The 23479-nt window shown below is 43.9% G+C and overlaps 1 protein-coding gene and 1 long non-coding RNA gene across 2 annotated transcripts in view; one reads left to right on the top strand and one right to left on the bottom strand.

The window, feature by feature from the left end:
• LOC119161893 (tachykinin-like peptides receptor 86C) overlaps positions 1-23479 on the top strand; it is a 705859-nt gene that overhangs the window by 464845 nt on the left and 217535 nt on the right. The window contains exon 3 of the mRNA XM_075880290.1: positions 9605-9755. Within this exon, the coding sequence (XP_075736405.1) occupies positions 9605-9755 (151 nt within the window). The remainder of the gene's footprint in view (positions 1-9604; positions 9756-23479) is intronic.
• Positions 1-23479, bottom strand: part of LOC142776499 (uncharacterized) — a 77598-nt gene that overhangs the window by 15933 nt on the left and 38186 nt on the right. The window lies entirely within an intron of this gene.

The following is a 23479-nucleotide window of genomic DNA, read 5'->3' as shown; positions in this document are numbered from 1 at the left end:
TCTTAGAAAGTACTTGCACTATTTTCACGGCGTGAAAAAAATTTCTCTTATGTGCGAGGGGGGTGATTTGACGAACAGGACAGGCGTGGCAGATGAAAGAGGTGTTTTGGCAACGTCACGGAGTGAGCTGATGTAGAGGGTATTGCTTCCCAACCAATCACAAGCTGTGCCTGTCGGCCAAGCCGTCGTCTGCTCGCGTTTGTCGTCTGCTTCGATCAGAGCATGCGACAGGGGATTCGCCTTCGCAACGCTATTATTCTCAGGTCAAGTGGCCGCTGCGTCGCACAAAATACATGTCAGTGGCTCGCTCTACCTTTGAATGATGTTGGTGCGCCAAGTTAAATGGCTGGTAATTGATGCAGGGATGAATTCAGCCAAGGTTTGCTCCAGAATCGTGAGGGTTTGCATATTTTCGGTGTCATACAAAGTTACTAGGGTCATTTTATTCCGATTGCTTGCCATATTATCATGGTCCATATCGGTGTATGAACAGTGAGGATGAAGATGCATGATTTGTTTGTAGTTCCATGCGTAATCACGCGCACCCCTAATAGGCTTTGGTTTACAAAGTACGCTTTGTTCCAGATCGTCCCAAAGTGTATCGACAGCTGTGTTTCAGAGATCGCAACCATTGGACAGTTAGAGCCAATGAAAGTACACTAGAACACAAACTTTATGAACCACTCACTGAAAACTTCCTCTCGTTTTTATTTCCAATAGCGTGCAAAGAATGTGCTCCCATTAACCTCTTTGGTGGTAATTTCCACCAATGAGGCAAGGATCTCGAGTCACACTTTTAATTGGATGAGATGGGGCGCAACACAACAACATAGCAAATAAGGTTGATTCTATGTCATGTCGCGTTCGAATGCACCGACCATTCACGTATCACATTGGTTTTCATCCAACCACAAATCTTTACATGCGTAGTTTTATGCCATTGACGCCCAATAGAATTCTTCAATTACTGCGACTTCGAACTTATTGGACGGTGGTGGTTGTCAACACCATCCACTGCGTACAAGGGAAACAACACGCGAAGCTCAAAGCACCGAAAGAAATAAAAACGCACCAGCAGTCATCAGGCAGCCCTTAATGGGCGTGAATTAACTCAAAACCAGCCAGGGCACCAAAGTATACCGCTGCGGCAGCAGGTTCTAAGTAGCCACATTGTTCCTAAGAGTGGTCCGGACCACTCTTGGGATTTTCTCTCAGCCATGCTGTTTTTACGCACAATTTCGCTTCGTGAATCCACTTACGAGCACTTTTCAGTGACGTAAGCAAATAAAGCAACTGCATCACCATCGCTGACATGTTCTCGGGCAGTCACAGCGCGCTTTATTTGCAGTGGCCGATGTGATAACTATGGCCTCTTACGACGTTTTTTCGTTTCGTGAATCGACTTACGCAACAAAATTTCTCTTGCGCAAAAATGTTTTCGTAAGTGAGTTTCGTGAATCCAGGCCCTGAACGTAGAAAATCCATAGCTTGATAGCTTCATCGAGCTATGAACGATTGTTAGAAACATATAGCTTATGTGATCAGATGCATAGGAACTGCAAAACTACAGTAACCATGCTAGCGAGGTTAAGGAATAAAAGTTGGTGACTCACCTCGTGCATTAAAACCACACTAGTAGTACACACAGGGGCAGTTCTTCCGCTACCTAAAGTATTTGAATGGTCGGAAAAATTAAAAACAATTGATAAACAGTTGCCAACGCATGCGTTTGGTTGTTTAGAGCGCATTTTACAACTTCACGGCATCTGTTAACTACAACCAGCAGTATGTCAACCTTGACACTTATGCCTCTACTAAGCAGCACTGCTTTGTTGGTTTTAGACTCGGTAACTAATTAGCCACATACGTTGCCAGATTTCTCGTAAACACTATCGTATGTCTTGCAGTAAGGGTGACACTCTTAATAAAAATTTCGCAGGCCACAAGTACCATGGAAATCGGCGTTAGGCGTAGAATGTGGAAAGAAGGTGACCGTGTTAGAATTTTTATTGAGTGACACGCAATGAAATGGCGCTAAATTTATGTATAAATTTTGCACGCACACACATGTGTTGAAAGGTTGCAGATGTTTATATAACCAAACGTTTGCGCTTGCACAACAAAAGACGACAATTAACAACATCAGAAGCGACCACTTGATATGAAGCGCTGGTACTCGCGAGGATGGAAGTTCTGAACACTGCGAAATAAATGAAATTCAGCGGATGGTCCCAAAGTATAATTTACGGTAACCTTCAGTGATGGTTGTTTTATTAGTGTGCATATGTAATGTTCATAAAATTTAGTAAGCAGCACTCCTACCACAACTGATGTCACAAAAACTTTGAAGCCTAATTGAAAATTGAGCGGATCACCGAGTGGAGTGGAGGTGAACTACGTTTAAGACAGTCACCATAAAGATCGGGGTGTGCATGCTTGATGAAGTAGACAAGTAAGCTGCATCAGGGAGAAATGCAAGACAGGAGTTGCAGACCGGTTAGTAATGACCATTTATGACGCAAGCCAAACAAGTGGATTCCTGAGCGGGAGAACGTGCCAGATATGCTAATTAACTAGCAGAAACACAGCCAACGCAATGGGGAGCCAAAAACTGCCACAGATGCTGCAGTGACGAGCTAAAATCTTGTTGGTTTCTCTGAACACCAAATGTGTCGTCACAATTCGGCCAACTTGACAGCGTGTTGGAGCATCAGAAGTGGAAGGGCTACTACAGGGCCCAGGTGCATCAGAATGTAGATCCAACTGTTCGGACTGTGAGCTAACTAACTTCTCCTCCCAGGACATTTAAAATCACTTCAGTCAAGGATATAGACATATCTCCACGCAGAAGCCGAAAGTGAGTGTTTGCGACGCTATGCCGGTAAGCAGTAGAGGCCTGACCACACGCATTTGTTGCAGCGCCTCAGTGCCTAGCTTTTTGACGCAGCGCCGCATCGTTTTCATCTACAAGGAGAGGACTTGTGGCCACGCTAAGCTGCTCACCTGCTCTCTTTACAGGGAGAGGCCCAGTGGCCGCAACGCTGCATCAAAATCCAAGCGCTGACGCACTGCAACAGGTACATGTGGTTAGGACTTTAGTACCGGATCAAATTTTTCTAGAGCACGGCTAAACCACACGGTGCGGCGAGAGCCCAAAACGTTGCAATAAAGTCTGCAACGGGCTCGCTCGAAAGCTGTCGTCTGTCTTGAAACTTGAACCTGGTGATGTTGTGTCATTTGGTGTCCTTGAAATGCGCATCGAAAAACGCAATAGCGTCCTTCAAAACATACACTGACGATGACGTCGCCGATGCGTTATTGCATCCAGGGTGCGCCAACCGACGGGTCCCTGTGCGTTCAGCAACAACGTTTTGCGACGCTAAGCTTTAGCAGCCTGTTTACTGAGAGCATCCGCTTAAGCATGAAAAAATAATTTCCATTCCGACAATTAGAGGATTGGCCCACCAGGCTTCACAAGAAACACGGGACTTCCGATGACATACGCCATGTCCTACAAAAATAATTGCCAAGAAACAAAACCAGTAGAAGTAGCACGAATGAACGTTAGCGAATAAAGAAAAGGTGCTCCCTGCAAAGCAAAGAAATCATCGTAAGCGAAGAACCCAAGTGACGCTGCAATCACTAAGCTGACAAGAACAAAGAGAGAAGGATAAAATGCGTTGAAGATCGAAATAAAAACTTGCTTTTTCTTATCGCCATTTTGTTGTGTCCCGCGACAGGCCCCTATGGCGAAGACAAAGAAGTACGTACACACAAATGACGCTGCGGCTGCTGTTGAGGCCAGCTCTGAATTATTATTTTTGCTTCATAAAAGTTTCAATTTCTATTTTCTCCATTGCATTCACCACCAATTTATTCGACTATTTTTGTAGTGGTGTGAGCCACAACATAGAACCGAGCAGACAATCAAGTTAGCTATTGCATGAGGAGGCTGACACAAAGCGACGAACAAAGCGCCTACTCTATTCGCAAGCTTGTCATACACACTAATTTGTTTACACAATGCCTCGAGAGGGCTAGCAATTTGTAAAAAAACATACATGCGAGTGAGGTGCCGCCTGGCATGCGTACAGTGGAAACTGAAATTAATGACAGGGACCCACGACAAAACAGTATTTTTATTCACCAGGAAAAAATTGAAATATAACAATTGATGCAACTTGTTTTCCTTGCATGTCAATTGAACAACAAAATTTAAAAAAACTACAAAGTGAGCTCAGTGCTTTAAAGCAAGTCAAGCTTATCAGCCAACTGCGCTTGCATCAGCCGCATCTTGCACGCAGTCATTAGTTCTCATCTCTTCCGAGACTGGGATGTGATTGGAGTTGTAGAAGACCCCGTGTACGGCAGCCGCAAGATTAGCGATCGTCTGAATGGTGACACAGACCACAGTGTCCTCCGAAGCTTGTTACGAAGGGCGTTTTGTCTCGTCCTCTCCCAAGGCAGTCACGGTGATGGAGCACTGACCTGGGACGTGCACTGTTTCCTGGTGGTCCGCAGCCTTTTGCAAATAGCAGAAGCTGGTCTTCCACTTCTTGATCAAGGTGTTTGTCACTTCGAGCTACGTGGCTTTCCTCTGTGAGGTTCTCTAAGCTGTTCGCGGGCTCTTGGGGACCATCGTCGTCGAGCGCTGGCGGTATCTGCAGCTCTTCGATGTCTTGCATACTGTGGTCCATCATATCGATAAAGCCTGTATCGAAGTCACAATTATCTCTAGCTTTCTCGCGCGAGTGAGTCAGCCATCTCATTTATAAGTAAACTACGATGGCCTGGCACCCATATCATTCGCTATAAATAAATATTTCTCGGCAATAATAATTTCAAAGTTTCGTGTGCTGCTGATGCTGACGACGGTGATAAAAATGAACTCAGGTAATACAGGTCAGTCACTATCACAGCATCAAATGAGTCGCTAGAAGTTTTTCAAGAGCTAGTATGCCGGTCGTTTACTCCGCTTCAAATATTGGTGTATAATCTGGGAGGTGTAATGAAAAAGACTAGAAGAATGAGAGAGAAAAAATACCCACGCCTGCTTTCTCGCCACACATAGATGCATCCATTGCAATTACTATATTAGTACCTAATTGAGACAGGTGTTCTTAGATGACAAGCGTTTAGCATTCATTGGGAAGATGTCGTCAAATTCTATTTGCACTTCGCCTATCGGTTTGTCAGATGGCTTGATCTCTAATATATTAGCATTTAGAGCATCTAGAAGTGTTGGAACAAACAGCACTTGGGGTTTACATACAAGGAACCAAGACTCATTAAAAAATACCAGGCTCGGCAAAGAATACAAACTGCCACCTTCCTAATTTAGATTAAAAAAATTTAAATCGGTTTTTAACTGTTAAACCATGCAATCTGCAAGCAAGGGTGTGTATTTGCTACTTGATACAAAATATTGTTATGTGTAAAGTTTGGCACCCTAAACAACTTCGAGTAGCTTCCCGCTCTAAAGAAATCACGGGCTTAATTTTGTATGCTGGTCCACCAGAGATTAGTACACATCCAAATTCAAGAATCGGACGAACATACATGCAGTAAATCATGATCAGCATAACCCTACGAAGACTGTAACGGAGCCGGGCAATCCTACCTATCATACCAACAGCGCGTGTAGCATCAATTGGAATATGTTTAATGTGATCACGCCAACTCAGGTTTTGATCGTACAAACACCCAAAAATTTATTACAGTCAACTTGAGGGGTTAATTCTTGATGTTACTGAGCAGAAATATTAACTGGTACGTCCAATAGAAACAGTATTATAGGACTTTCAGTTGCGTTCACTGTCACAAGAATTTTCTAAAACCAGGTTTCCTATCTTTGCAAATAAAACTGTAAAGTTAAATACAGTAAATGAATATCACAGTCAGATGCGAAAACGCAATATCATCTGTATACATATATACTTATACCTTATCGCTCAGTGGTATTCAGCTGAACAGAAAGTAAATAACACTGGCTATAGAACAGAGCATTGAGGAACACCTCTCGTTTAGCTATACTTCGATGTTGAAACACCTCGTTTGGAGCAAGAAAACTTTCTGTCGTTTAAAAATTCGCGCATCCAATTTCTTATATACAGCGCGAAGTTTCGGTCTTTTAGGGCATTGATAAGAATAGCATGTTCAACACTATCATATGCATTTGCTAAATCAAGGGTTAATAGGGCCGCATATTGTCGTCTGGGGCATGCAAGCTTCATGCGAGCCTCTAAATCAACGTGTGCCCGCCATACTGAGTAACCTGGTCTAAATGCTACCTGGCACGTACTGAATGTTGCATTATCTTTTATATACTTCTCAATTATAATGGAAAGTATTCCTTCTACTAACTTGGATACATGTGATAATAAAGCGATTTGCCTATCTTATTTACTTGCATTTCTGGTTCCTGTTTTGAAAGAAGCGGTATTATTTTGCAGATCTCCAGTATGGAGGTATTAAACTATTTCCATGTGAGTGATTGACTAGGTTAAGGAGGTCTTCAGCAGAGATGTCGAATAATATTTTTATCATTCCTGAAACGACAACATCTGGTGCAAGACTTGGGTTTGGCAGAAGATGAACGACGTGCGCGAGTTCATTCATACTTACTTCATGAAAATCGTTTATGTATGAAGGTTTTACAAACTTTATTTATATTTCTGATAAAAATCTTTTTGTAATCCTAATGCAATTTCATATAATATATCTTTTAACTCCATTTGGGAAAGAATGACTGAGTCGATAATTACGGGTGTTGCAATAGCTCAACAATAGCGGATAAATCTGAATCGAGCTTTCTTTTGTCCGCTCTTCGATAGATAGCTATAACGTTTTTCTTCATAATCGTCTTTCGCTATTGAAACTTATCCTAAACATATCTTTAGCATATAAATAATTTCTCATATTAGTAGAACATTGATTTTTAAGGAATTTTATATGCAGCTTTCAAGCGTCTATACGTTTCTAGCATAATCCAGAGTCCTCCAGGTAGATATGAATTTTCCTTTTGTTGAAGATATAGTAAACTTTGATTTTTTATTTGTATGATTTAGAGTGAAAAAAGGCTCATAGCTTTAAAGTTTGTTTCCTTACTGGGCAAGGAAGACAACGTTGACTGTAATTTTTTTAAATTTAGAGTGGTCTACCAAAATTTGCCACTGGTGGTCTACAGTCACTAAATTATTGCTGACTTCAAATACCAGGGGCCGTGATCAATACTTGTAGTGTTATCAAGAGCAGTCCAAGACGATAGTCACACTTGAGCTAGCAAATGTCAAATCTAAGATGGAGCTTCAATTACATCGAACAAATGTGGGAACTCTGAAATTTAAACAAATCAGGTTATTCTGATTGGTCCAGTCCCACAACCGTTTTCTCGATGAATCAGTGGGGAAACCCCAAGACACGAGACGGGAATGAAAGTCTCCCGCAGCAAATGTTATACTTTTTTTGAAAAAACTCAGCCACATCGAGAGCTTTTTCATCTTGTATCCTAGTTGGAAAGTAGTTATTGACTAGAGATAGTGGCGCGCATCCGGGAAAGTGAACTTCCAGAACCAATACTTCATAATCGTGTGATATTTGTTTGTGCTTTGTGACAAATTTTGAATTAATTGAAAAAAATATTCCTCTGCCACGTGAGTCTCTGTCCAGTCAAAACCCTGATATTTTTAGATAGAAGGTTTGATCAGCTGACAGCCAAGTTTCTTGTAGCATTATGATGTTTGGGGATTGAAAATAAATTAGGTATAATTAGTCTGTACTTGCAGAGAAAACTGAATGGCAGTTCCACTGAATAATTCTAAGGCACCCTATGATGACATGCAAGCGGTACCAATTGATTGATCTCAAATATTGTCTTTGAAGAAGTTCGCTTTAGTCTCAAGTCCTAGAAATAAAAAAAATGCTAGTAGGTGACCTGGTGCGTTTCAGAAGGCGAGCATCCATATATAAACCCCGACCATTTATTGAATCTGATTCAGATATACCTCCCTGCTCGGTTGCTTTAGATTAGGAAGGCCCTGCTTCATTATCGATTTAGGCATCTGTCTGATGTTAGGCAGGCTTTTTGATTGAAGTGCTAGGAGGTTGATTATGCTCAGTTATTCGATCAGATACGCCCAACATCTGTGAACCCATAATAATACTGAGTGATTCGGACAGATTAGTAAAATTTTTTCTAATGCTTTTTCTACGACCTTCACTTCCTCAGCTGAAATTGACTGAGAAAGTGATGCATCCATAGTAAGAGGGACCAACTGTTATGCCGGCATAACCTTGACTCCTGCTTTGAATTTTTGCCAATGCTTCTCTACGGAAGCACCGTATACTTTCCATGATTTCAACTACCTGAAGTTCCTTTGATCTTGCAGGGCAGTTAGGATCATCAGCAGCGTGATTTTCCTTGCACAAACAGCACGTCTTATTCTCTGATTGGCACTCAGCAGTATTATGGCCAGCCCCGCATATGGCCTTGCATATGCGGCATCGAGTGTGCGATCAACAACCTTTAGTACTATGTCGAAAGCGCCAGAATTTAGTGCGTTAAAGCCGACAGAGAGCTAGAGCTTCGATAATACAGATAAGCGGCCATGCCTTAATATCTGAAGGGCGATTGGTTCCAGAAAATGTGGCAATTACAGTTTCAGTGGGAACTTTGTGTTTGTTGTTTTTTGTTCGGTACAGTGGTAAACAGAAATTAGACCTGCCGGAAAAAAAATGTCCAAGGCTTCTACTGTACTTAGACTTACATCTACCCTCCGAACTAATCTTTTGCACCAAGCTAGATGAGGCGGAATAAAAGGGCTCACCGGTTGTGGGGCAAAAGTAGTATACTTCAGTAGGCCTTGGATACAATCCTTGTTAGGTGAGCAGCATAGTATCACCCCTCGTCCAAATTGACGAACCTCTGTTATCAGTATGGAGTGGGTAGTGTTCACACGAAGTTCCGTTTGGATTGTCTTGGGATTCTACATGCGGATAAACCCACCATTGGTCGGCCGTAAAGCGACAGAAAAGCTACGAGTGCTATAGCAGAGAAACTACTCCGAAATTAGACCCTGAGGAGGAACAGAGGGTGACCAGAGGGTAGGTCTCTGGCCCGAGGGAAAACAGACTTGAAAGAAGGGGAAGTTACACTTATCATTGCGCTCAAAACAGTTGGGGAAGAGAGGTATATTCAATGAAATAAAAGTAATTGCCGGGTACTTAACCGAAACACTAAAGATGGCACAAAGGACGTGGGGTCGAACAGCAAGAAGCAAGAGACATTCCGGCCCGTTTGTTTGTTTGTTCGTTCGTTGGCTGTGTGTACTGGCACCTACCAACTCTGGGGAATTGGCCATGATGTCTAGTAGTAGCCTACTATGCAGATACAGCCTATGACAAAAACAAAACTTGCCCTTGCATGCTTTTGCATCCCAAATTTTATAGAGTCATGTCCGTTGCGAGAAAAGAGCTCAAACAATGATTGAACATGCATTGGTATCTAGGCATGCGATAGTAACATCTTTCTGTTTTACACAACGGTTTGTGTGTTCTATAACAGTGTCTCCATCGGGGTTATTATGCCTACGTTTTACTTGTGCAGATACAACGTGGTGTTCTTGGTGCTGACTTACGGCGTTCCCGTGGTAACTCTGGCCATCACGTACTGGCGCATGAGCATGGTGCTCTGGGGAGATCAGTGCATTGGAGAGTTCACCCGCCAGCAAGAGCACGCTCATCGCACTAAACAGAAGGTGACTTTTATTACTTATTTTGGTGGACGCATGGCAGGTGCTTCCGTGCTCGTGTATCACTTTCTCAGGCAGCAATTAGAAGGGGTGAGGTGGGTTTCTTTTATCGTCATGTAATGTATTTTTCTCTCGCCATGAAAGATGCACAACAATGCATAACGAATCTTGCCTTAATTTAAATTATGAGAAATCAGGAAGAATGTTTTAAAGCCAACTTTCTTGCCCCTTAATGAGTATTTGGGGTTCATAAAGACAGTGAGAACGAGAAAATACCAAGATGAGGAAACGCAGAGTGGCCTACAGGGAGATCTAGTTGATTAATGCTCTTCACTGGATTCAGCAATCATCACCCGTCTCTTAATGTAGCAATCAACCTCTCTTTTTTGTTCACCTGTAGTGTTTTTGACGCCTTGAACTTTCCCTCGTTAGTAAGAAAACCTGAGTGACATAAAGAGACAAAGAGCGAAGAGTTCTTGCATGTGAGCGAGTGAACAAAATGTATACCAAACGCTGAGGCAATTCTACTGAAAACTGCTTCATAAGGTGAATATATTTTTCCCCCAGGGACACATGTTGCTTATGTTCGAGTATATTTGACTCAAAATATGCCATTGTCCAAGGATTAGCGGACACAGGGGTGCTAGGATATGTGATAGAGCATAAATAGCACATGTCCTTTGTGTTACAGTCGCATGCCGATTTTAAATGCGAATTCTGTTTTTAGTCAGACTACGTCAGACATCCAGCGTTGTCCATGACGTCCGTAGTGGTGTCCGCGCGCCGCCTCGTATTATCTCTCAGTTCTAACAGCTTATCCCATAGCAACAGGTGCGTGCGCACGTGCTTATCCTCGCCTCTAGTAACTGGAGCATTTGGTGCGAGAGTGTATCGGAGAGGGCAGGCGCAGTGCTTCACCACTCATCTCGCCGTTCGCTCTCTCTCCTCCCTGCGCCCCGAATTCTCCTCCGCTTGAGCCTGATTTTCGACCATTCGCTGGCTGGGTGCCTATCAAGAGCATTCCGAATTGTGTGCTCGAGACGTCACCGTTAAACGCCAACGCTAAGCTGAGAACGCTGTACGTGTTGTTTACTTCATAGTATTTTTGAACCGGGCATGCTAGCAACTAGAGCTCGAAACGTATACCGCGTTTCTCGCGACAGAAACACGGCACGTGTGGTGAATGCTGCTATTAGCTGCAAAGTGTCACAAAAAAACGGAAACATTGCTTTGCTAACGCTGGGTTCTCACGTGCGAAACGCCATTATGAACCCTAAACGATGCACTCCCATTTCCTCACGATTCCTTCCGGGGATCTGAAGGCAGTTTTAACTTTGGACGGTTGACCACACAAATACAATACAATCGAACACATTTGTAAACGTTTATTTTAGTCATAATCTGCAGAAGATTGTCCGGTCACTGCTGCAAAAGATAGATGGCACAGCTTATAGCCGTTGCAGCTATGTTGTCCACATTCGTAGCTGGCAATAACACCCACATGAGCCGCCACTTTACAGAAACTGACAACTGAATTTCACGACCGTGTTTTTACGGTGCGACAAAAAGGTTACTCTTAGTATTGTTTGTAGATGCGGTAGGTAATATAAAAACACGCAGTTATTCTACGAGTGCTATTTTTTTGGTCTAAAAGGGTCTAAACAAGGATGTATACCTTTCCTCCTGCACTGCTGAGAATTGATAGTGATGTCGCTAGCCATACTCGTGATTTGTGAAAGCTGTTAACGTTCTGCTTTCTCACGAGTTTTGGTAACTATGCTTAACCGGCTTTATTTTGAGATTTTCAACTATTTTGAAAAATAACAAGCTGTAACAATAAGAACGTAGCAATATGCACCTTCCCTAATTTTGTACCATGTTCTGAGTGCCTGCTTCCCAGGTTGCATACGGCTGTGTCATGGGTGACCTTTCCCAGCATCGATACTCTCTTGGTAAACAAGGCAAGGCAAGTAACCAAAAACATCACCACGGATATGCACAGCCGTGCCGAGCAGAATGAACGTCGTTTTTTAGGTGAATTGTAGGTAAAAAAAACAGTGTCGCTCTGAACGCTTAGCGACATGGAGACTGCATGCACTGTTACACAAGCATGTTGAAAAGTTGCTCAAGACCCGCTGACAAGCATGGGATCGTAACGCACGCCAAGGCAGCGCCCCTCATATGAATAACACGAACAGAGGCCAATTATATATGTGCACATTTTATGGAGTAATATCTGCTAACGTAAAGGAAGCAAGAAGATATATATACTAACACAAAATCGTGGACCACGTCAGATCAGTCCCGTTTTGCCGCCAGCGGCGCAAAAGGCCTTTTGTGATGTCTTTCGATGAAGAAATAAGAATGCTAATTTGCTTCTCGGACGAAAAAGTAAAACCCAAAAAGGGGGTTACTCTAGTCCATGGGACGGATAATGTTTCCATCAGAGGAGTCAACTCATTTCCCTTTACGTTATGGTTGGTTGTTGGTCCCTTTGATGCACAAGTGCATGAAGACCCCGCTATTTGCTGATACTATCAACGTGGACGCGAGTAGGTGTGTGTGTGTGTGTGTGTGTGTCGAAGGGCCCACTACACGTCCGTAGGGTCACATGCAAACCTACGCAGCAGGTTACTTTTATGGCGCAGATGATGATTATATAAGATAGTGCTTGGTAATGCATGGTCCTTTAATATACCAACTCGCTGCTCAATTCTCATTTTTGACGCCTAGTGCGATCCGTGCTTCTGCCACGCAAGAAACGAAAAGATAATGAGACTCCTTCCACTACATGACAATTCTGAAGTACTTTTTCTCTTCAAAGCAGCTTCGACAACTGTTATCTGCACTCACAGCCCCAAGAGAGTGCTTGCAACTCTCTTTACAGGAGTAATAGCTTGTCCCACAATTCACTCCTTTTTCAGGAGTGCTTGGAACTCTGTGCTCCACAGAATAGGCACACTCTCTCAGAAGAGTGCTGGTACTCTGTCTGCAGAAGAGTAAATGACCTCCATCGCTAGAGTTAAGTGACGCTTCTGGAATGGAAGACATTTACTTCCTGCTAGAGTTAAAACACTCTTGCTGCATCACCGTTCTGCTTTTTTTCTCACAGAGTTCATCAATTCTATTTCGACTAGAGTGAATGAACTCTCCTGTAGAGTTTATGCACTCTGGCTTCTACAAAGTTCTGCTACTCCGTCACAAAGTTTTTAAATTCTATTTCAACTAGAGTGAATGAACTCCCTTGAGGAGTTTATGTACTCTGGCTTTTGCATAGCTGTACTTCTCTGTCACAGTTTTTTAATTCCATTTCGACTAGCGTAAATGAACTCATCTTGGTGTTCACGCACTCTTGTAGTTGCGGAGTTGCGCTGCTTCTACAGTTCTTGCTCCACACATTTGAAGCAGTCGTGTCGTTGAGATCCCCCCCCCATGTGTCTTAAATTTTTTCGGCTCAAGCTAACGCACTATTAAGCACAATTCTGCTTCACCCTCACAGTTTTGCAATGCTTTCTTCTCTAAAGTGCCTAACCCGCTTGCACTCCAGTTGCTCGTGGCTAGCATTAGCCACTTGAGAAGAATGAAGACATGGCAGTGCTAGTAGAAACCCTTCTGTTTTGGCATGATAGCATGTTTCGCTGGCATTTTCTTTATGTATAGGACTGTGGTTCATGCATATATCAACCTACGAACAAACAGTTCTGTCACACAAGCACAGAAAGCACACTACAAAAAAACCAGAATGTTTATTTGACAGTTCGCTAAATATGCCTCCCCCTCCCAATGTACATTACAAACTGAATTTTAAAATAACAAAATGAAATAACCTCAGCAGCAAAATGTATCTAGAATCTGTTTTCATCAAACTGAAGCAATTGCATATCACAGCATATAATAAGGAGGTGTTTAAATGCCACAACATTGAAATGGTCACGAGGTATGAAACAGTGTAATGCTTTGGAAATTTACACCAACCAGGGTTGTTTCGAACCTATATTCACAGGCCTGTGGCATTCACCTGCATCGAAATGCAACTGATGTGCCTAGAATCGCACCAACAACTTTTAGACCTGTGGCAGAGAAATTTAGCCACTACCCCTCGTTGCGTTAGTACAGCAGTGTTACAAGATATCACATGATACTAGGATAAAGCAATTGCATAACAAGAAGGATATGCGGAATTTGATGGGAGATGTAGTCATGCAATCAATGCACTCAGTTGTGCCGCATCATCGAAAGCCTGACTAGCATTGTTTTCTGGGTCAATCCACCCTGAACGGCTTAGCCATTTTGATGACGATGACAAGCAGACATTACAAAAATCGCGCTTTTTTGCGTTTACAATAGTAAATTTGAGAAAAAATTTTATGATTGCGTGAGAGCATACCGATTTTCAAATTATAGTCAAAACGTTGTTTCTCAGAACAGTCATCAAGAGGCTATTGTTTCATCTCATTCAAAACTAAATCTGGCAGAGATACTAAACAGAAGTGTTTGTATAAGGTGTTCACAGCTCAGCAATTTACTCAATTTTTAAGTTTGCCATTATGTCTAATGTTTGCATTTTTCCTATGCAATAATGCGCTTTGCATGACTATAACAGTTACAAATACTTACTCCACAAAAGGCATATTGTGCATTAAATATTTGGAGACCACAGATATTTCTATATTTTAAGAGAAAAGAAATCGGCAATTCAAGAACATAACAATTTCAGTCCACATTAGAGCCCCATGTGGTGCTCCAAATCAAAATAAGCATTTCACCTCAATCAATTGGCAATAAGTAGCCCTTCTTATATGAGGAGATTAATCAATGTAAGTATTGCTTCAAGCATGAAAAATTTTGAAGTTTCCCCTTCACAACTAATGGGGAACTTCAAACTTTATTTCCTTGGAGACCAAAATGGTGATTCTAAAAAAAGAGCAATTTCTGTCTCAGGAAATTGAGAAAAACGTAGGGTTTTAACATACTTTTCATCAAAATATATTTTTTACAGCAAGTATTTATTACTCATTTATTCATACAAAGTACAAGTTATAAGAAAAAAGAAACACAAAAATAGAGAAGTTTAGCCAATTTTCTGGAGGCATAAGCAGCAGCGGGATTGCAGAAGTGTTGCTAAGCTGCAAACACCAAGCACAAACACGTTTGCTTCGTACCAAAGCCAAATAGGGTATTGAAAAAAACGATACTCCGAGTAATTTTTCTCATACACGACACTCTGGCAACATTCTTAAAACTTCAGAAGGCTCTCACATTCCACAAAATGTTTGTCATTAAAATATACTAGCTATTTCCTCATTTCAACGCAAAAAAAAGATTTTTCAAATAAACTTGAAATGGTTTCCAAAATGGCGGGGTCATTTGGGCTGACATAACCACTTCACCACTGTTGCACTCGCTACACGAAGAATTGCACAAATTGAGGCAGCAAATTTTAGTTCTAAAATTCCTTAACATTTGCGTTCAACTTAATGAGGAAAGTGACCCTGTCACAAAGATCCATTGACAGAAAGAAACAAATGTACAAAATGAAATGACTACATTAGAAAAAGAGGGCCATGCTTTACATAGAAAATTTGTGTTATTTCTAGGTCTCCCTTAAATTGGACACTACCCTGTGAAGGTTATCTCAGAAATTTTTTTACGTAAAAGTTTTAAAAAATGTTAGTGTTTTGTTTTAACCCAGGCTTCAATGCACGAATGCATTTCACAGCCTTTGTCTCCTTTCCAATTAGTTAAAACTAAAAAAAACCTGTTATCTTGTGTTAAGTTTGTAATTAAAAGCTAGTAAATCGCACTTGTTTCCCGTATAGAAAGAAATTATTCACTGTCAATGACAGTTGCCCCTTTAACGATACATGGCATAAGAGCACTTGGCTCTAGGTCTATCAGTGTCTCTATTAACAGAAGTGTTTCTTTACTTGTACACATACTGAGCATTGACTTCCCAATAAATAGCAAGAACCAAAGAAACCCATTCCGCTACGTCCACAGCTGTAAGATTGAGTCCTTCAAAAGTGACTCATTAGAGAGGACCTCCCCAAGCTTTCTCCAGAACAAAAAAGGGGGTCGACGTCGCTTCTGGCACGTGCATTTAGAAAAAGAAAAATAACAAACTGAGCAAAACACACCTAATTTCACCTTAGCAGCACTATAAATGAATGCGTTATGTCCTTATTTCTGTTCACACTCGTCAGCACCACAAATACAGCAAAAGAAAGGAAGCGTGAGCGAGTTGGTGTATGCGTTCATCTTGGTTGATACAGCGCACACAAGTCGACGATATAGAATAAACACAGTACAATGCCTGTACTGTCTTTCTTATTCTTCTTTGTTTTCTCGTGTCACTTTATCTATCGAAATTACCACAATCACCAAGTTGATAATAGAATACAAGTTTTCTACCAAGAGCACAAAAGTATAAATTCCATGACTGCTCTGAAGTGCTCACTTACCCTGAATTTTTGTGATAATATTGCCCTTAAAAGGACCACGATACGGTCATTTACCAGTTAGTGAGTGGTTTTCTGCAAAGACTAAAACTGAAGAGTATCTTATATCTATACAGATATGAAAGTTGGGCCGTAAAAGAACAATTTAGTGCACAAGAGCCACAAAAGTTGCCTGTGGAACCTGGCTATCACCAGCTGCCAACAACATAATACCTGCGACATCATGAGCAGCAAGGACCACAGCTGTTATCTTCTATCACAGTTTGGCTCACTGCAAACTGTTCAGTTTTAATTCCAAACAGAAGAAAGCTGGGGTATTTTTATTTCCCGCACCACTAACAACGCAGTAATATCCTTCGCACACATACAGATGCTCGCACAGCTTGCTGCGTGTTACAACACGGCTTGCGAGTACATTCGTGAAGCCAGACTTTCAGGCCGCTCCCGTCTTTCAAGATTACTCAATCATAAATTAAGTGCTCGACTAAGTGCGCTGAAGCTTTGCCCGCTTATTTGTGATGACAGAAGAATTAACCCACATAACAAAGATTATGACTGAAAACGCTTTATCTAGGCGCAGTGGTGAATGGACGACACTTCTTTTGAACTGTGAAATGCGACTCACAAAGCTTCAACGTCGCAGCAAATCACGAGATCTAGTGGTCGTCAGCCTCTTTGAGCACAAAGGCACTGCTTTAGCCTGTTTTACCGCACCCTACTACCCGCGCTCCGCGAAGAACGAAACTGGAACTTTAGCAAGAGGTCTATAGACAGTTTACTAGCTAACCCTGTCCAATTCGAAGCCTGTACTTCCTATAATTCCCGTGTGGGTACACAATAGCAGTGTGAGATTGCTCTCAATGTATTATTGTATGAAACTCTAAGGGCTAGGGTAAGCTGTCGCGCATGACTAGAGGTTTAGGGAGATGTGCTGCCAACCATATCGCAATATTTCTATGAAGTGTGATTACCTTACCTAAGTTTCGTTAACAATTCGAATAAAGGGGAGAAGGAAGAGAATGGAACTTCTAAGACACAGTAGAAAAAGTTGCCGCTTAAGTGGTCGCCACGAAGTTCAAGCTGCACCTTCACTCAGCAGCTCCTTCCAAATTTTGAATCGAATAAAGGAGTAGGTGATGGCGTGGCCGATCATGCATAATTTGCGTCCTATACGCACATGTGGCCACTTAATATATACAGCGCAAGACATTAAGTATACGTCTAAAACCCGCTACAGCACTGTTTCTAATTCACGAGCCGGTACCATAATGGCATAATCAAGCCGCTTAAGATAGCGGCTTTCCTGTGAAAGACTGCTTTCTATAAAATTAGCCTATTTCAACGAACAGCTGGGCCCAATCACCCTTAAATCGTTCTCTTCAATTTTGTGCCCTCATGTATTTCTTCTACGTTTTACCTTTCTTGCCGGACATTAGTTCAGCTCAATAGAGTTTTCCCCTGCTGGTGCCCCTGAAATTTTCAAGTTCTACATACCTTAGAATAGTGGCATTTTGGGCGAGTTGGTAAGACAAAACGATAGTTATAGTGCGAGAACAGAATGACGACAAAGAGACAAGAAGGACACGAGTGCTCGTGTCCTTCTTGTCTCTTTATTATCGTTCTGTTCTCGCGCTATAACTATCGTTCAACATACCACTGCGTTTCTTATTCTTGCAGCCCATGCGGTCCACGACGACATTTCTGTTTTTCCAGTCTTGTTCTAATGATCCCCAGTGATTGACTACACAATAAAAAAACGTCATTTTTTGGCCTATATGTAGCCTAATGTATTTACTTCTAAGCCTTCTGCCCTCATTCGATTGAAGGCATCGCAAAAATTTCACTGCGACAGTCCTGTCTTAGATGTAGCCTGTAACTGTGCTTTGCATATACTCGGTAAAGAAAGAAGCGGGAGCTGTAAGAAGTCTGAAAAAGAGGGGGACGCAGCAGGGCTGCACACGTCCTCTTTTCTCGGCTGTCTTCTAGTCTTCGCTCGTTTTCCTCGCTCAATGTGCTCTTAACTTCCTCAGATGTTTCTCGTTTTGTGCGGAAAGCGAGGTAGAAAGGTAATGGCCAGGCTGGTCGTTAAGGTCAAATCCTCCAGCGTCTTTTTGGCTTTGTTGCGGAAAAAGAGCGGACGCAGCGATCCATGATTTAATGTCACTGGCTACAAATGTGCGCCGTTCTGTTTCCCCATTCTCATCTTTACGTGAAACAAAAAAAAACCCCGCAATTTGAAGTCTTTTATTTTGAAGCTAGTGAACATAACGTGGTATATACTTCCTGAATATAAGTCAGATGGGTCGAGCATAATGTGGCTTCAAGATTTGGGGCAATGCTGAAACGACTGGGCGGACGTGACTTAAGCTTAAAAATACGTCGTTTTATCTGATCTACTTCCCAATAGCATAAAAGAATACTGACGTTACGAGCCATCTATAGCCTAACTTATTTTGATTTTTGCTTATTAGATGGTAGAGGCCATAGAGGCCAGTTTTACATCATACAAATCAATTTTCCACGTATTTATTGGGTTTTGTATTGTGCACAATAAAGCCATGAAGTATTTTATTAGCAAAGTATATATATATATATATATATATATATATATATATATATATGCATTGCCACCATTGATGAACGAGCCACTGTGGGTCATACACGTTTTTGGGGCGTGAAGAAGAAGAAAACATCTTCGTTGCTCTGGTTCAAGTCAACTCCTGGCTGCAGGTCTTGTTTTGCTCGTGACATTACTGGTGGAGGTGCTGGGTACGTGTACTTCGGCTGTGTCGGCCATCGTGAAGACAGCTACATCTCCTAGAGCAAGAATCAGCTGCCGCCTGCGTGGGTTACCTCCTGAATTTGGTCCCTTGGCATCGACACCCTGAAAGATGGCAACTGCGATGACAAGCCAGGCGGTCCAAACCAGCGATGCCCATGGTTATCTTCTCGCCCATGTTTTTCACGTGCCACAGACACCAAAGCCGTTCCATGAAGACATCTTCGAGGATGTTGATGACTGGCTAGACCACTTTGATCGGGTTGCCAGTATCGACGAATGGGACGATGTTCGCAAGCTGCACCGAGTTTACTTCTACTTGGAGAATTCTGTGAAGACGTGGTACTAGAACCACGAGGGCTCCTTTGCAACATGGCAAGAGTTCAGCCGACAGCTCCGTGACGCCTATCGCAACACCGAGAGGAAGGAGAGGGCTGAACAAGCCATATCCTGCAGAAACCAACAGAAGAACGAACGTGGATTTATGTTTGTCGAGGACATGCTTCGGCTCTTCAAGCGCGCGGACCCTGCCATGACTGAGGAAAAGAAGGTGCGGCATTTTATGCGCGGAGTAAAAGAACAGCTTTTTGCTGGGCTCGTGCGCAGTCCACCGACGACAGTCGCCCAGTTCATCAGTGAGGCAGCTACTATGGAACGTACGCTGCAGCAGCGGTCATCACAATACGAACGCCAGATCCCGGCCACTACATCCTCTATCGGCTCTGACAACGAGAAACAGGCTCTCGCAGACTTCATTCGAAGTATCGTTCGGGACGAATTGCGACAGCTTCAAGCAGTGGGATTCCATCCACCTGTGTCAGCCCTCGCGGATGTAATCAGACAAGAAGTCCGGCAGGCCGTCACACCCCTGGCCCCAATCGCACCACCACTTCCCGAGGCCCCAGTCCTGACATACGCAGCGGCATTGCGATCCCCTGCGCCACCGGCTACAGATATTGCTATGCGGCCAAGGTACCAGGCTATGCAGCCATTCCACGACACTGCTTTGAGCCCGCCTCTCGGCTCAAGGTTTTCGAGCCCACCGACCTATCCACCGTCTATCTCAAGACAAAGTGGTAGCAAGGCAAGCACGTGGCGTACCTCGGATAACCGTTCGCTCTGCTATCACTGTGGCGAAGCGGGTCACGTATACCGGAACTGTCAATACCGGCAACTAGGTCTCCGCGACTTCCGCCCTGATGCTCGATGCCCGCGCTACGGTGAGCGCCTTCGCGAAATCGAAGCCTATCTCATGGGCCAACGTGCTCCTTCGACTATTCGGCACCACCAGTCGAGACAACCTTCGCCCCGCCGGTCTACGTCACCCAGTTTGCCCTCATCGTCTTCCGCTCCTTTCAGGAGCCGGTCACCTAGTCCCCGCAGGGAAAACTAGGAACGGTGACTTCTGAGGGTGAAGTCGTGGCCCGGCGAACTGTAAAAGACCCTCCTTCGACGCAACGACCGGACGAGGGCGATTCCGGTTTTGCAGTGTTCTCCGACAGCAAAAAGATTGTTTCTGCCGAAATTGCCATGTTCGTCGACAATCATGCTGTTAACGCCCTCTTCGACACCGGTGCCGACTATTCCGTAATGAGCGCCACACTGGCATCTGAATTGAGGAAGGTTACCACGCCATGGCAAGGACCCCAGTTGCGCACGGCAGGTGGCCATCTGGTGACGCCTACTGGTATGTGCACGGCACGCATTCGAATACGTACGTCGACATTTGCGGGCTCTTTCCTCGTATTGCGCGTGTGCTCTCGGCCAGTCATTCAAGGACTGGACTTCCTTCGTGAATACGGCGCCGTCATCGACCTACGTGAATTACTTGTGTCATTCGAGGATCCTTTTTGCGCTGCAACTGACAGTACGCAATTCCGGAAAAGAGCGCTCCGTGTTTCCGACGATTCTCTGACTCTCCCACCTCGAAGCAGCCTCTTTGTCAAAGTATAATTGGGACAGGACGTGTCTGACGCGGTAATTGCAGAGGCCAACTTGTCTCTCCTTATTTCACGACAAATCTGTGTTGCCCGAGGAATCATTCAGCCTAGCAATAGGCATGCTCACCTGCTGGTCACGAACTTCAGCGACGAATATCGCCACCTAACGAGACACACTGCCATTGCATATTGTGAAGAACTTGCCGATGCCGATGGTCCGTCTACGTTAGCTTCATTTTCATCGAATGTCCACTCTGGCGAGGCTTTCGTGAGCACTCTCGACGTAAACGAGAGACTACCTTCGGCTCAACGAGAAAGCCTTTTGCGTATAATCGGCTCATTTCAAGACTGCTTTGCCACTACGTCAAAGGTTAATCAGACACCACTTCCTCAACATCGTATCATCCCGGAACCTACTGAGAGACCCATCTGACAACATGCCTATAGGGTGTCGCAAAAAGAGCAAGATGCTATACGTGACCAAGCCCAGCAGATGCTTTAGGACGATGTCATTCAGCCATCGATCAGTCCCTGGGCTTCGCCAGTTGTGCTAGTAAAGAAGAAGGATGGTACGTTGCGTTTTTGCGTTGATTACCGTGAAGTGAACAAGGTCACCAAAAAGGACGTTTATCCTCTACCCCGGATAGATGACTCGTTGGACCGTATACGCAACGCCAAATATTTTTCCTCCATGGATTTGCGTGGCGGCTACTGGCAAATTGCAGTGGTTGAGCGCGACCGCGAAAATACGGCGTTTATTACTCCCGATGGTCTGTACGAGTTTAAAGTGTTGCCTTTCGGTCTATGCTCAGCGCCAGCTACTTTTCAAAGAATGATGGATACGGTTCTCATGGGGCTCAAATGGCCATCATGTCTTGTTTACCTTGATGACGTCGTGGTCTTTGCAGACACGTTTGAACAACACGTCCAACGCCTTCATGCAGTTCTTCAGGCAATCAGAACAGCGGGGTTGCCTCTCAAACCCGACAAATGTCATTTCGGATATGAAGAACTGAAGTTCCTTGGTCACGTTGTGAGCCATGCCGGCATCCGCCCAGATCCCGAGAAAACCCGTGCCATTGCCGCCTTTCCCGTGCCCACAATTAAGCGCGACCTACGCCGATTTCTGGGGCTCTGTGCGTATTACAGGCGCTTTGTCAAAAACTTCTCGAAGATTGCTGAAGCCCTCAACAAGCTTACAAAAGACGGTGTCTCTTTGTTTGGGGTCCCGATCAGTGCCATGCGTTTGGCACCCTCCGAAACTTCCTCCAGGCTCTGCCTGTACTAGGTCATTTTGACGAAGGCGCTGACACGGAATTACACACTGACGCCAGCAACGTTGGGCTAGGAGCGGTATTAGTTCAGTGGCATAATGGCATAGAGCGCGTGATCGCTTATGCGAGCAGAACGTTATCCCCAGCGGAGAAAAACTATTCTGCAACCGAAAAGAAATGCCTCGTTGTTGTCTGGGTCATAACAAAGTTCCGCCCATACTTGTATGACCGCCCATTCAGGGTAGTTAGCGACCACCATTCCCTTTGTTGGCTCGCGAATCTCAAAGATCCCTCAGGTCGTCTAGCACGATGGAGCCTTCGGCTACAAGATTTCGATGTCACCATCGTCCACAAATCTGGGCGGAAACACATCGACGCCGACTGTCTCTCACATGCACCGGTCAAAAATGCCAACACTGACCTTGATGACGACGACACTTTTCTTTCTGCCGTATCAGCAACCAGCTTAGCTGAGCAACAGCGTCACGACTCGGAGCTCATCCCGCTCATTGACTACCTGGAAGGATGCAATTCCCACCTTCCTCGAAGCTTTGCCAGCTGTCGTCATAAATGATCGTGGGACAGCTTTCACCGCAGAGATGCTGCAGGAAGTCTTGCGATTAAGTGGCACAGAAAGTCGTAAAACAACGGCTTACCACCCGCAAGCAAATGGTATGACTGAAAGACTCAATAAGACCATTGCAGACATGCTGTCAATGTATGTGAACATCAATCACAAGAGCTGGGACGCCATACTTCCCTACGTAACTTCTGAGTATAACCTTGCTGTTCAAGAAAGTACTGGTTTCACACCTTTTCGCTTAGTCCACGGTCGCGACGTCACGACGATGCTCGACGCCATGCTCCTGCCCGACAACTTAGGAATATACCACACCGATGCCGCCAAATTCGCGTAGTGCGCAGAAGAGGCCCGTCAACTTGCTCGTCACCGTATTCAACGTCACCAAACCGCAGACGCGCGCCGCTACAATCTTCGCCACCGTGAAGTTATTTTTAGGGCAGGTGAAGAAGTCTGGGTGTGGACCCCTATCCGACAGCGTGGACGTTCAGAAAAGCTTCTTCGCCACTACTTCGGCCCTTACAAGGTTGTGCGACGTCTCAGCGACGTCACTTACGAGGTTCTCCCACAAGGCAATTCGAGACGTTCCCGTTTCACCGCGCAAACTGAAGTCATTCATGTTTCACATCTCAAACCATACTTTTCGCGCTGTGAATCACCAGTGAGTGACTGACTTTGTTGGTAACTTCGCGTCTTTCT

This window comes from Rhipicephalus microplus, chromosome X (genome assembly GCF_043290135.1).
Source record: "Rhipicephalus microplus isolate Deutch F79 chromosome X, USDA_Rmic, whole genome shotgun sequence".
Lineage (NCBI taxonomy): Eukaryota > Metazoa > Arthropoda > Arachnida > Ixodida > Ixodidae > Rhipicephalus > Rhipicephalus microplus.
This window is presented reverse-complemented; position numbering and strand designations above follow the sequence as displayed.